The 15,637-nt window shown below is 32.8% G+C and overlaps 1 protein-coding gene across 2 annotated transcripts in view; it reads right to left on the bottom strand.

Annotated features, from left to right (window-relative positions):
* mtd (TLD domain-containing protein mustard) overlaps positions 1-15,637 on the bottom strand; it is a 916,705-nt gene that overhangs the window by 795,536 nt on the left and 105,532 nt on the right. For both annotated transcript variants that reach the window (XM_072540745.1, XM_072540746.1), the window contains exon 2: positions 5,185-5,364. In XM_072540745.1, coding sequence (XP_072396846.1) covers positions 5,185-5,303 — 119 coding nt within the window. In that variant the 5' untranslated portion in view covers positions 5,304-5,364. The remainder of the gene's footprint in view (positions 1-5,184; positions 5,365-15,637) is intronic.

The following is a 15,637-nucleotide window of genomic DNA, read 5'->3' as shown; positions in this document are numbered from 1 at the left end:
CAACAGTTAAATAAATATCATTTCAGTATCAATAGATACATAGACGCTTTGAACGTGAAATCAAATCTTTTTTTTTTCATTTTTTTTTTCATTTTGTTATTAACAATTTATCTATTTAAATTATTGTATCTCCTAACTATCTAACTTATTAGAGATAATTAATTTTACCAAAACGAAAATTGCCCCTTTTGAAAAAACGAACAAAAAAGCGTTAAGTTAACTTTAATCTGATTGTTAGAACCGGAGTTATAATAAATTTCGTAATTGATGGATTCGACCGTTACTTGATGGAAATTCATTTTATGTAACAATAAAACACTAAAAACTTTGTTATAATGGGAAATCCTCTAAGCCCATTGCTATCAGATATTTTTATGGATCATCTAGAGACAAAAGATTTCAAAACATCCCATATTCAAACAGTTTTTATATTGGTGGAGATACGTAGACGACGTACTGGTATGTTTCACAGGAACTAACAGGCAACTCGACCAATTTTTATCGTATATTAATTCACTTTATGGTCATATTGAATTTAAAATAGAAACAGAACAAAATCAATCCATAAATTTTTTATATTTAAAAATTATCAGACTTAAAAACAAACATGACTTCTCCATATTTCATAAACCTATCCATACTAACGCGACTATTCACAATTCATCATCCCATCCCACACAACATAAACTGGCAGCCTGTCATAGTATGTTACATAGATTAACAGAAATTCCGATGTCAAAATACAATTTTGAGACAGAATTAAATATCATTAAGCAAATAGCAGTAAACAATGGAAACAACGAAATCAAAAACTACACAAGAAAGCCCTGAAATTAGTATTTCCACCACCAGAGAAAAAACCCAGTACCTTCTGCTCGATTACATATACAGGCAAAATATCAACAAAAATAGCCAAACACATAAAAAAAAGGAATAACACCAGCTTTAAATAACAACCTAGGCAAATATATTAAAAACAACAAGAGCCAAAATAAAAAACACTTACACAGTGGTGTGTACAAACTTAAATGTGGCGACTGCCCAAAAACTTACATCGGTCAAACTGGTAGAAATTGTAATAAACGAATAGCAGAACATAAAAGGGCTTTCAATAATAGAAAAACAGATTCTACATACGCACTTCACCTTCTAGATCATAATCATTCTTTTAATGACGAATTTAAAATTCTTCACATTCAAAATAAAGGCCTTAAGCTATCTTTGTTAGAATCTATGGAAATCAACAAATTAAAAAACACAGATATAATTCTGAATGACCAACTTGAGACAAACAGTTCTCCCCTCCTCAACTTATTTCATTAGAGACTATAAAGTGTAAACGCATGCCAAAAATAGATCACTTGAGAAAGGCAATCAGCCGAAACAGCTGTAGTGATAAGTGTTAAAAATAAATTTTGTGGAAGTTTTCAGTGTTTTATTATTAAATAAATTTCTTGAAAAACAATTGCAAAATAGGCATTCGATGGCGCTTTTCCAAGTATAACTCAGATTTGATACGTGTTATTAACTTTCAAAATGCCAAAATTCAAAATTATTTTAATGGTAATTTTTTCAGTTTAAAGTTATAACAATTAAAAATTAAAAATTTTAGTAAAAAGTTGCGAGATAATTTGTTTATAAGAGATTTAAACAAAATTGAGCTATAAATTTTTAAAATGTGGCTAATGGAAGTTATAGAATAACTCAAAACGAATATTTTAAGCTTCGGTAAATGTTTCTATGTTAATTTTTGACCAAGTTATGGAACTTTTAATAAAGCGCTCTGAGGCGCACGGTCAGCTAGCAGCGAATAAAAACCAATACATACGTAAAATCAATGTAGATTGCGAGATGTATATCATTATAAATAAAAAAGTTATAGTAGTCAATTTTACAGTAGTCAACAAGAGATAAAAACCCGAATACAAATGGCAAGACAAGCTTTTGTGAAATTCAGACCGCTCCTATGTAATCAAAACCTACATTTCGAAATACGCTACAGAATGGTCAAGTGCTACATATGGTCCATCTTGCTTTATGGCATGGAAACGTGGACTTTGAAAAAAACATCTATCAACAAACTTGAAGCATTTGAAATGTGGTCATTAAGAAGAATGATGCGCATACCTTGGGTGGATAGAGTTCGAAACGATGACGTCCTTAAGAGAGCCGGCGTGGAAAGAGAACTCTTTAAATTAATTAAAAAACGCAAGATTGGTTACCTTGGGCACATATTGAGAGGAGCAAAATATGAAATACCACAGTTAATCCTACAAGGGAAGATCGAAGGTAGGAGAGGAGCCGGCCGCAAACAATTATCCTGGTTAAGAAATATTAAAGAATGGACAGGAATACACAATACAGGCGAGCTGTATCACGCCGCCAAGAATAGAATTCTAGTAATGAGATAGTCGCCTACGCACTTTGGTGTATGGCATGTTAAGAAGAAGAAGTCAATTTTTAAAATTTTCGTCAAAAGGTGGTGAATTAATTTGTTTATAAGAGGTTTAAACAAAATTGAGCCATAAAGGATAGAAGTTTCGTTAATGGAAGTTATAAAACAATTCAAAGCAAACATTTTAAGCTTTGGTAAGTGTGTCTATGTTCATTTCTTGCAAATATATTGAAAATTGATTTACGCGCGCCCGCATTCCCTGCAGGCTGACGTCTGCCTCAGAGTGCGATACTAAAAGTTCCATATCTTGATAAAAAATTAACAGAGAAACATTTACCAAATCTTAAACTATTCGTTTTGAGTTGTTCTATAACTTCCATTGGCCAGAATTTCAAAATGTATAGCTTAATTTTGTTTAAATCTCATATAAACAAATTCTTTCGCGCCTTTTTAGTGAAATTTTTAAGGTTCAATAGTTAAAACTTTTTTATTAATAAAAATGAAGTAATTTTCCTAAGTTTATTTTTAACCCTGAACTACTATCATGGGGTTAAATTTGACCCCAGGACAAGTTATTTCGTGCGCCACTGGTAGACAGTTTGGCAAACGACCTTGTTATTCCGTGTATTCTCCCCATTAAGTACGTAGTTTAGCATGCTGCTTAGTAGCAAACGATCTGATTCCGATCTGATTTGACCCCACCATAGTAGCTACGTTATTATCATTTAAGATAATACATTAATGGCTTTAAGAAATAGCGGAAGTACGGTGACAAGTGATGTTTTTGACTTTTTCGAATCCCTGGAGGAGCCAATCGAGAATATTGACACTTATAGTGACTCTAATAACAGTGATACTGACAGTGAAAGTGGAAAGAAATGGACGGAACAAATATAAGTGGGCTAAAATGCTACGGCACCATTAAAAACTCGCGTACAGAACATTATTACACACCTTCCTGGTCTTCCTGGACCTATCTTAGAAACAAAACCATCCAGTTCTTAGACAAGGAAAGAGAGAGGACAGGTAACCCTCATTTAATAAACTTTCGAAAAGTGAAGTCAGTTTCGATGTGACCGCCACGTTTTGTGAACGTACGTTGAACATTACTACCTCTCGCAGGGTTACCAGGTATACTAATTTTTCAGTAGATCTACTGATTTCAACTTCAATTTACAGAATTACTGAAACACTATATTGATCTATTAAAAAAAAATGTAAATAAAATCATGTTCAAAAAATGATCATTATGTCGGTGTTCAGTTATAAATTTTGAAAAAAATCTATTTATTTATATATATATATATATATATATATATATATATATATATATATATATATATATATATATATATATATATCCGTTATTCCCAATCTAGTGAAGAAATAAAATACGACCTGGCAACCTTTCTGGTGCCAGTCAATTCGGGTGCCGACTTCAGTCAATTCCATACGCTTACGCGTCCCCTCTCTTTCCTTGTCTAAGATTCAGTCCACTTGAATCCTGATCACTTCTTATAACTTCTGACATGTTGGCCTCTTTCTAGAGTACACAAATGAAAAAATTACCGAGCTTAGTGTGAATTATGGGGATACCTGTACATTTTAAAAAAAAAGTCTAATTATGAGAATGTCAATACATTATTTTCGACAAATGTTTTAGGTAGGCCAATTTTTCGTCCTATAATGTCAAAAATACGCTTCTTATTTCTTCTCACAGCAATAATATTTGACAATCATGAAATAAAAGAGCAAAAGAAGGCCAATGGAGATCACAGTGTCCTATTTATTTAAGTGTTTCGCAGATAAGAGGGCGTTGATGCAATTGATCAAAAATGTGCACTTTATCGTTCAGGTTGGAGATGTCAGCGATCACCTTTAATAATTTGGTATTCCATAATGGATATTGCTATAGTAAACAGTCACATTATTTTTCACGCAGCTAACCTTAGGGTTAGAAAAAATCGGTTGGATTTTATTCAAGAACTGGGAATCAATCTTATAAATGAACATTCAGAAGTAAGATTTGCAATGCCAAATTTGTCTAGAGAACTATGCTCGGTAATTTCCAAATCAGACTAGACCAGAAAGGCCAGTTGTAAGACATAGATGCTACTTGTGTTCCAGAGGTAAGGATAACAAACGTTTCATATTTTGCTCAGAATTGCATAGGACCATCTGCAAAACATATTCACTTCTGAGAGTTACCTGTACTACGTGCAAAGTATATAAATATAAACACTTACAAGTTGTTCAAATATTTTTGTCGCAATATTCTAACATTACGAAAAGAACATGACTGTTATTTTTTTATATGGTTACTCTATTATGATTTTCTTTTGTGTTGGTTAAGACGTTACTATTATAAAGTACTTTTCAGAAAATGAATCGTTAATTTCAATTTAAGATATTTTTTTTTGTTATAATAATGAGTTATGTTTTTAATCAAAATTTATTTTAAAATTTCTATAATTTTTATTATCTCTAACAGTTTAGGAGATACAATCATTTAAACAATTAAATTGTTAATAACACATTATCTGACAGGTTTTCAGCCTACTACTCTCGAAAAATAGAATCTAAGCACCAAAAAACATAAAAACACGTCAAGCTACCGAGGGGACATAAAAGTGCGTACTCAACCCCCTGGCTCCTAGACTATATATTAATCAAATAACAATAACACACTATATTATTATGCTAAAAGTCTATACAATCAATACATAAGATCAGATGAGATAAAAAGGTTTCAAAAAATCATAAAACAAAAAAAAATAAAAATAACTCACTGCCAGTTGATGCCATCTCTTAGCAAGGCGTGTAAACCTCGAAACGAAAGTCTAGCTCCTACAGAATTTGACCGTTGTTCACGGCAGCCTTCTTCACCGCCACCAGAGTGCGCCGACATGATTCTTATACGCAAAACTTACTTAACTAATAAACACTAGCACAAAATCCACAACACTTATCTGAAAATAAATAAACAAAAAAAAATAAAATAAAAATAATTTAAATAATAAAAGTAACAAAAATAATTTAAATAATAAAAATAATTTAAATAATAAAAATAATTCAAATATTAAAAATAATAAAAAATTAATTTAATTAAACATATTGGCAAATTAAGTGATATGCCAGGAGCGTAGTGTGAGAAAGTAAGTAAAAAAGTGCAATAAAATCTGATAAATAATAATAGCCATTAGGAATATATTGTACAGGGTTCTCTAGAGAGAGGGAATGTATATCTTATAGTCTTTTCTAAAATATAATTCTACTTTTTGTTTCCTGTGCTGTTCAAACATCGTCAAATATTAGTGACCATCTTGTGAGAAGATCCTCTAAGAAATCGTAGACTACAAGCCAATGGGACATTTATGAGGGGTCATTTGACCCAGCGTGAATCACATATAAATCAATACTACAATATGTAATAACAACTTTGGAAACTATGCCGTCAATTTTTATCGGTACACGTGACTACACTGGTATGATAAACTTACCACTCAAAGGGAAGGGGATTTTGACCAAACATATTTGTACGGCATTTGTAACTTAAGTAGGTAATACAAAAATAATGACCTAATGCGCCTAATGCTGTACAAAAATATTGGTGCCAGTGGGGAACAATCTTTGAGATCCAAAAAATTTTGACCCCAAAAGTAACTAAAAATTTTGGAACGAATAGAGTGTTTTTTAAAGAATTATTTTTACTACAAATTTGTTTAATTTCATTAATGTTTCTGGATTTCACAGCGCTCTGAAATTGACGGGGTTCTTGAATACTCGCCATCTTGGAATAAGGGGTGTAAAGGATTTTCGCGCAGTATCTCGTAAGCGAGTAACCCTAGAGAAAATTTTATGAGACATTATTTGTAGCAAATTAAGTTGTCTACAATTTTATTCCTATTACTATTTAGTGTAAAAGGGAAAATAAAAAGTTATAAACAAAAATAACTAAAAATGTTTGAAAAAATTTTCAAAAAAATCATTTTACGACAAAACGAAATCGGAGCAATTTTATAGAGGGTTTTGTCAAAGAATAATTTTCACTACAAATAATTTCAATAATTTTTCTGGGTTTTATAGCGCTCCGAAGATGAACGCGTTCTTGATTACTCGTAAGAACACTATAAAAACGAACCATTAGAATTAGTTTTCTATTAAATATTTTTGTATTTATATTGTTTTAAATCAATTTATCTATCATTTTCTTAACACTATTCCTATGTTATTATTAATTTATTACCGACGCTTTCCGCCACAATAAAACTTATTATTATTAATTAGGTATCTTAAGATATATTTCTTGGAAAGAGCAAATCAAAGTTTTCATATGAGGTTTCCTGCCTCGAAAGTGCGTATTTACGCTTGTTTAAGATTTTATTTTGTTTATACTTGAAAACTATTAACTTTAGAAAAAAATGATAAGAGTCTTTTTTTGTTTGAATTGACCCAAGAAACCTAAAAAATGTTTCTTAGAGCAAAAACCGTTGATTTTTGGAATTTGTTTAAACAATTTCTGTCCAAAAATTTTGAAGTTCAGGTTTCCGTTAAAAATTTAGTGTTTTAACCTTAGAAAGGTAACCATCGAAAAATGTTCGAGACACGTTGTGATTTGCTCGTGTATTCTCGCATCCGCGCAAGGGAAAGGGTTCAGCGGCTCTTAGTTTAATTCAAAGTAGCGGCCTGTCGTGGTACGTTATCGTGGTTTTTGAATAATTCATCGCCTAAGGTGATGGACACGAAATAAACCAGAGAAATAGAAGCAGAGGATAGAGAACATTCATCAAGGGGAGCTTGAAGATAGGGAAAGCAATGCAAGTGATAAAAGTGTAAGTGAAAGTGAACAATTTACAGACTTTGAAGAATTTTAGTCTGAGTATTTACCGTCAGATGACAGTTTTGATAAATCTGCACATAGTAAAAAAGAAGTTGCAGAAGTGGAAGATATGGTAGGCAAAGATGTTTTATCAGAAATAGAGCGATGCATATCCAAAGCAGGACTCAAAGGCAGAGACGGCCATCGTTAAACAACTGTTTTTCAAAACATGTCAGGTAGAACACCACTTCTTCTTCTTCTAGTTCCATGACCGTTATCGATCGTTGGATATCATGTTGGCTAACATATTCGCTATCGTGACTTTATTGACAGCAGCTCTAAATAACGATGTAGTTGATTTTCCATACCATTGCCTTAGATTTTTCAGCCATGATGTTCTTCTTCTACCAGGACCACGATTACCTTGGATCTTTCCCTGAATGATCAGATATAAAAGATCATATTTAGAACACCACGGAGAAATATAATTCACATAATGGATGGTCTGAAAATTCAAGCATAAAGTTCATGTTCACAAATGTATCCTGGATTATCCTCTCTCGTATACATGGCATGAGCCCATTGACAACATATCGAACACTTGTATCATATCTCGTCTTTTTTGCTACCATCACCACATAATACACAGAAGTCATTTTTAACTGACACGAGATCGTCTAACTCATCATCATCGAACAGTTTACTTTCTGAAACATCTTCGGAGCTGCTGCCTTCAAAAATCTTCTTTTTTGTACCTTTTTTCAATTTCGTGGTTTTCTCTTTGTCCTTTTTTCAATTTCGTGGTTTTCTCTTTGTCCTTTTGTCCATTTTGACGATTGTTTAAACAATATTACCTTTCTTTTCTTTTTTCAATTTTCATCTCAAGTTTTCCTCTGTTAGGCATTTCTGTTAATATCTGAGATTTTTTTTCCGACAAATCTTCTTTTTTGGTTGGGGTAGTTTCGGAAGAGGACTTAGTTTTTCCAAAATGCTGCTTCTGGATGTACTTGGAACTGCAGCATCATTATTTTTTGTATTAGAGACTTAGTTTGGTTGTCGCTGGAAGAGGTGGACGGACGCGGTTCATCTTTAACTACAACAGGAAAATGATAAGTTCCGGCTAAAAAGTCATCACCCGTGAATTTATCTTTTTGAAAGGCCAGATGCCAGCTGCCTGAAAGCCTGGTTGTGCTTTGTAGCAGTATGCACGTATAATTTAAAATATCTCGGCTTAATAATATTGAGTTATTATCTCTGCTGTCAATAAGTGATAGTCACAATACATGTTGAATGCTGATTTGAGAACACCAAAAAAGTTATATCCAATGGTTAGTTTGTGTGAAATATGAGGAGGTATTGTCTTTCGACGGTTTTATTGTATTTTTGAAAAGCCATTCATAAAAAAGATCTTCGTTACTCCAGACGCTTTTAGAACAAGAATAAACAGATTTGAATGGACCATTTTTGGTTAATGCGTCTGTCATTCTAATCCTTGGAAAGATAAACATTGGTGGAATATAATAGGTGCCTGATACGTTGAAGCAGCAAATAATTGTGAATGTCTTCCCTCTTTCACCGGATGTTTTCCGGCCAAACTGTTTGGACACCCTTAGGTCCCAGTTTTTTGCAATGCTGTTGTACCGTGGTAATTCCGCTTTCGTCAAAGTTAAAATTTCGGTTTTCTTGAAGTTAAACGTGTAAGAAGATGGTAACTTGCTCTTTATTAAAAGACGAAATCCTATTTATGCTAGTGGGTTCAGGCTTTCTTAGAGAAATTTCTGGATGTCTCTTTATAAAGTTATAATACCAGTTTTTGCCTGCCATTTGTGTCTGAGCTTAAAATTATATTTAATATGACTAGCATTCGCAAATGAGAATGCAAGTCTTCTCAGCTGGTTTCTGGTCAAACCAATAAATAACTTCGACATCTTTAAAACGGGCTCTATATCACCTCCATCATTAACACATTTCTTACATTTTCGAATAGAAGATACTGGAATATTGAACCTTGTTCCAGCTTCGCGTATTTTACCACCATTTTTTACGAAGTCTAGAGCCGTGCTCATAGTTTCAGCATACCAGGACGCCTTTGTGGTTTTTCGTTGATATAAATCCAATATTTCTCAGACAAATTCTACAAAGATAAAAGCACTGATTAGTCTCTTATATTTCTCAGTAGCGATGAAAGATAATAATTTGTTATCCTCCGATTTATTTGACGAAAAACTTTGTTGATCAAACTATAAAGCTACAATGGAGTGAGGTCAGATTTAACTTTTTGATAAATTGCCTAAGATTTGATGATAAAAATACACGTGATACCCGCAAAGCATTAGATGCGTTCAGATCCATTCGTGAAATACGGGACCAGTTTGTTCAGTACTGTAATCAGTATTACACCCGGCAGTTATTTGACAATTATTGACGAACCACTCCTTGGTTTTTGCCGGCTTTGTCCGTTTCGAATGTACTTACCAAACAAACCTTTAAAATACGGGCTAAAAATTGTTATGGTATGTGATGTTGAAAGCAAATATATAATAGATGCTGCTCCATATCTTGGTAAAGGCACCCAAACTAATGGTCATCCACTAGGAAAACACTTTGTAAAAACTTTAGTCAAAACTGTCCACAACTCTGACCGGAATATTACATTGAATAACTGGTTTACGTTAGTAAAGCTAGCAGATAATTTATTAAAGAATACAATAAACTCACTATCGTTATTTGTAGTTAATAAAGTTTTATTTTTCAATAATAACTATCGTTTTATAAAAAAAAAACATCAAATACCTACTCGTAAAATTTACGAAGGTTACTCTTAACATGTATTCTGCGAAGGTTACCTTTCTAGAGTTAAAGAGGTTCCAACACTAAAAAAGTTTGAGAACCGTTGGTATAAAGCATCTAAAAGTAAAGAGATAAAGATTATCCGTTCGGTCTTATTTTAAACTACGTAAATTAGGTTTTCTTTATGTACAATAAAACCAATATAAACACATTAACACCCAAAAAATTTCCGAAATATCTAAATTTTATAAACAATTTTATATTCAACTACTAACTGACATTAAAAAACTTTTACCTAGTTCATAAAACTATTTTTAACCACAATATGTTCCTTTAATTGCCTATTAAATGTGATTTTAAGCTAACAAAGCAAACAGAAAATTAACACACTTTGTATGGTTGCAGGAAGTATATTATATTACGTTTATTTTTAATAGAAAAAAAAATAATCGCAATTATCAACGGTCATTTTAAAGTACCGATTGTTTGAATAACAACGATTGCATAACAAAAACATAAAAGATAACAATAACGCTATACGTGAGTAGAAAAAAAAGCATTAGGAAAAAATTGAGAACGTAATAAAATTATTTATGTATAAACGCTGACACAGAACTTTTAGGTCACTATTTTGAAAATTTCCGTACGTTTTTTGCAGTTCTTAGTTTGTGTTCTCCAATTTTTAAGATCCTTTCTCGTTTTAGCTAACATTCATTCTCTTTTCGGCGGATCTTTGGTGCCTAAGCATCTTCATTTCGATACCTTTTTGCCATAACATCGTAAGTGACAAAATTAGGGAAAACAGTTTTATTGAAGAATCGTATCTATCAAGCCGCCAGGCACCTCCCAGCAAAATTATCGTAAGGTATAATAGCATAGTCTTGGAGAAAAAACCGAATTTGCTGTAACGTAAGTCACATAAAAATGTGAACAAATCTATTTTGTAGTTGTGAAAACATCGCATGGTCACCAAAACATCGTAAGGTGCAAGTCACGTGGTACAAAAATTGCTACTTACGATGCAGCGAAGTGCGTTACGATCTATTAGTGCACTGTGTATAGCCGCAGAATCAGAACGTAAGTACCACAAAATAATTTTTTCGGTAATTATTTATGGTTTTTACTTTTGCTTTAGGCATAAAAGATAATAAAACGTCGAAAACAAGAGGCTGGAAGAAGCAGAAGACAATGTTCGTACAAGTATATAATTAGGTGGAATGATGTGGAACACGAGGTGTGCCAACAATTTTTATTGAAAACCTCGGATATTTCACAAATGACTTTGAGATATACGAAAGAAAACTCTACGTCAGCCTCATTTTCCAAAATAGACCCGAGAGGTAAGCATGTTCCACATAACAAGACTGGGAAAGAGCAGAAGCAGAATGTTTTAGATTTTATCACGTTGCTACCCGCTGTTCCACCTCATTATTGCAGAAATAAAACATCGAGAAGACACTTACCCACTGAATTTCGTAATGTATCATTCTTATACGAACTTTTTAAGAAGAAACAGTTAGAAAATTGCATAACTAAGAACGATATCGTTTCCCTGTAAGTGTTCTGAAAGATTTTTAAGGCAGAATTTAATATCGGATTTCACTTGCCGAAAAAAGATAAGTGTAAAGTATGTGAAGTGAGAAAAGACAAAGATTTTGAGGAAACAGAAGAAACAAAGCAATTGTATGAAAAACATTTGGAAAACAAAGAAAAATGCAAAGACTCATTTCTAGCTGATCAAAAAAAAACTATCTTAGATTCAAAATTTTTATGTGCTAATTTCGACGTACAGAAGGTGTTAAACACACCACATGGAGACAATTTGCTCTTGTACTACACCAGAAAGTATGCTTATTACAATCTTATAGTTTACGAAAGTGGAACCCAAAATGGGTTTTGTTATTTGTGGGGAGAATGTGACGGAGGACGTGGCAGTAACGAAATATCTACCATAATCTACAAATATTTGCAAGAAGTTGCATCTAATGATCCCGACTTTTCTTAGGGATTCTGTTAATATAACATCAATCAGTGTGCGATACTTACTACCAGGCCATACTTATATGCCTGTCGACTCAGTTCCGCAACAATTGAGCGGTTTATCAAAAAACGCGTAGTATGGGCTCCATCAGAATGGTGTACATTGATATCCAACTCTCGTACCAAACCTAAACCATTTGAAACAATAAAAATTGATTTCAGCGACTTCTTAGAATGGAAAAAAATATCTGATGATGTACTAAAACCGAGTAAATTCAAATGTAAGAACGGAAAACCTATAAAAATCAGTGAAATTAAAAATGTAAAATTTGAGAAAGGTAACCCAGATATTATTATAGAGGTTGAATATTTAAATAATGGCCAGAACTGCATCAATTTCACGATGGAATTAAAAGGAAAAAAAAAACAAAACGGCTTTAGTCTCAAAAATTGTCTATTTCCGTTGCAAAGAAAAAAGACTTAATTGATCTCTGCGACTACAATATAATTCCTCTCGGGTTTCAAAAGAATAAAGAATATAGGCTAATGAAAACGTCAGCTACGCCAGATAAGCTAGCAGAATCCGATGAGGAAGACGAAAGCGATGAAGGGCCCCAAGATTAGATTTCTGCTGACTAGCTATGATTCACATATATCACATGCAATAACATTAGATATTATGACTATTTGTAAGTTTATGAGTAAAGCGATTTGTTGTTCAGTTAAATGCCTATTGTACTTTTTACTTTTCACAAATAAATTACCTTAAATAAATGATTTTTGGTATTTTTTTATATATATTTATGTTACTTTATGAGGCTGTGTCTAAACATACTTTTTATGGTAAGTGCTGAGCTTACGATAATAATCATAATGTGAAATTATTTCTGAATTTACCAAAATTATCGTAAGTGTTGGACTTGTATAAAACTACAGTAGCAAAATTATTTTTAATGCTTCCAAAGTAACGTAAGTCCAACTACAAAAAAACTGAAACTATTTTGAAGAAAAATCATTACTTTACTTCAAACACTCATCATAATACGTCCGGATGCCAATTTTCACTTCAATTGGACATTTCTAAACACGTTTATTGAAAAAAACTGCCGTACTGTAAAATTAACTAAACGAGACTTACGATGTTATGGCAAAAAGGTATCGATTTTGCTATTTTAATGACTAACGTAAGACGAGAATCAAACTTCTAAGTGGTTAATTATAAAAGACTCCGATTAATTAATATTCGTCAAAGAAAGGTATACAGGTAAAAGCCTAAAAGTCAGAAAGTAATGAATATTTTTTTTTGAAAATTGGGAAATGCCAATTAGACCTACAACGGTATCAATTGATGTACCTATACATAAGATATGTGACGTCATCACGGGCACTGGGGGTATTCATTTAAAAAAGTACTCAGGTACGCTAAATTTTCAACTTAATGTTTATTTTCAGCAATAATCAATGACACTCAAAATGTGAAATAATTTTATAGGAGGTGTTCAAAATGACCTCTTTCTGCTTCAATACAAGCGTCAAAACGTCTAATCGTTTACGTGTACTGTACAAGTCGCATAATATCATCTTAATGCATCCAAGCATCATCCTATACATGTAAGCAAATTTCATCTTATTTCTACCTCTAATATCATTTCGTAAGTATCATCCTTTATAATAAGCGACTTATTTTAAAAATTTTTGAATCTAACATACATAGAATCTAGTGAAAATATCAAACCAAATTTAAGATAAAGATATTTCTATCGTACCAGAGTACGACGGCAATCCACACTAACTTCACAATTGTATTGATTTTATTTTCATGCTTCTAAACCATTTCTGGAATCATACAAATCCCAAAAATTTTGAAAATCATATGCTTACCCGAGGTATTATGAACAAAATTAAAGGAAGAGTCGGAGAAATTATTCTCTTCTTCTTCTTCTTCTTCAAGTGCCATCTTCGTTCCGAAGGTTGGCGATCATCAGGGCTATACGTATTTTCGAAACTGCTGACCGAAACAATTCGTTGTTGCTACAGCTATACCATTCCCGTAGATTCTTTAGCCAGGAGTTTCGTCTTCTTCCTATGGACCTTTTTCCTGTTATTTTCCCTTGCATAATTATTCGAAGCAGTTCATATCTTTCGCCTCTTGTAATGTGTCCCAAGTATTGCAGTTTTCGTTTTTTGATCGTAAATATGACTTCCTTTTCTTTATTCATTCTTCTCAAGACCTTTGTGACTCTCTCGGTCCATGATATTCTCAGGATTCTGCGATACATCCACAGTTCAAATGCCTCTAATTTTTTGGTATCAATCTTTTTCAACGTCCATGACTCCATTCCGTAGAACAGCACAGAAAGTACGTAACATCTCATCAGGCGAAGTTTCATTTCAAGGCTCAAATCTCTTCCGCAGAACACTCTCTTCATTTTAGTGAATATGGATCTGGCTTTTTCTATTCTTATTTTGATTTCTGCTGAGCTATCGTTGTCTTCATTTATAAAAGTGCCTAAATATTTGTATTTGCTAACTCGATAATTATTTCGAATATTATTTTGTTAATTATTTCTGTATATGGCTGTAAAGATTGGCCATCAATAAAATCAATTCTTGTCCAAAATTTTGCAAACCAACGTAACGAAAACTCATTAAATAGAGATTTAGTCAATCTTTACAAACGCCAAACGAAAATCCTCAATCAATTCCATGAAAAAGTCATCGAGTCTTTTAAATACCATTTCAAATCACATTGAATTGCACATCAGGAACACGAGGAACTTAAAAGAAGTAAGAAAGAATTTTTTCAACAACAAGCTCTAACCACATTTTCGGCATGATTAAGAGAACTCCTAGGATCAACTATTCGATCCATAAGACCACCAAATCTCACTCTTGCGATCCAATATATTCAGAAAAAAAATATTAGATATCTCCAAAAATCTCGTAATTATTCTTTATCATCTTTTAATAAACCATCTGCCACTTCACAAACTCAGAGACACAGTTTAACTCATACACCCGCTCCTATACAATGGCAGCCTGAGGTGCCCAAGCCTCAGTGGTCACACCCATTCTTTAGGCCAAATCAAATGCCTTTGCAACAACAGCCATTCAACAATAGTCTAAGAGGGACATTTCAATCACCTAGATTCCAACAAAATCAACAAATCCCTAAATATGCACAAAATTCTAGGGTTAAATCAACCCAATTCTCATAAACCAGTTCCATCCCAATCATATAAGCCAACACCTATGAGCGTATCCACACGTCAAAACGTTTTTAATAGACCCAATCTCAAAGAAACTTCCGCTTTCAACAAACAGCCAGCCCCCGATTAACCGTAGAAGAGCTCTTTAATATCGAACAACAAGAGGAAAGCAATTACGATGAAGGTATATACAATGACACATACCCAGATTACTCTTACTATGAACAAGAAAGCCAAGAAAATGAGGAAGAAGATGTAAATTTTCAAGGATTTCAAGAAGAAAAAGAAGAAACGTAGTAGAATTGCATTCCTATGCTGACAAAAGAGAGCTTCCATACATTACAATTGAAAATCCCCCTGCTAAACTAGCCACTAAATGTTTCCTTAATCCTGATATAGCCAATAAATTCTACAAAAATAATATTAAATATAAACCATTTATAG

The sequence above is a fragment of the Diabrotica undecimpunctata genome, chromosome 8, assembly GCF_040954645.1.
Source record: "Diabrotica undecimpunctata isolate CICGRU chromosome 8, icDiaUnde3, whole genome shotgun sequence".
NCBI classification, from domain to species: domain Eukaryota; kingdom Metazoa; phylum Arthropoda; class Insecta; order Coleoptera; family Chrysomelidae; genus Diabrotica; species Diabrotica undecimpunctata.
This window is presented reverse-complemented; position numbering and strand designations above follow the sequence as displayed.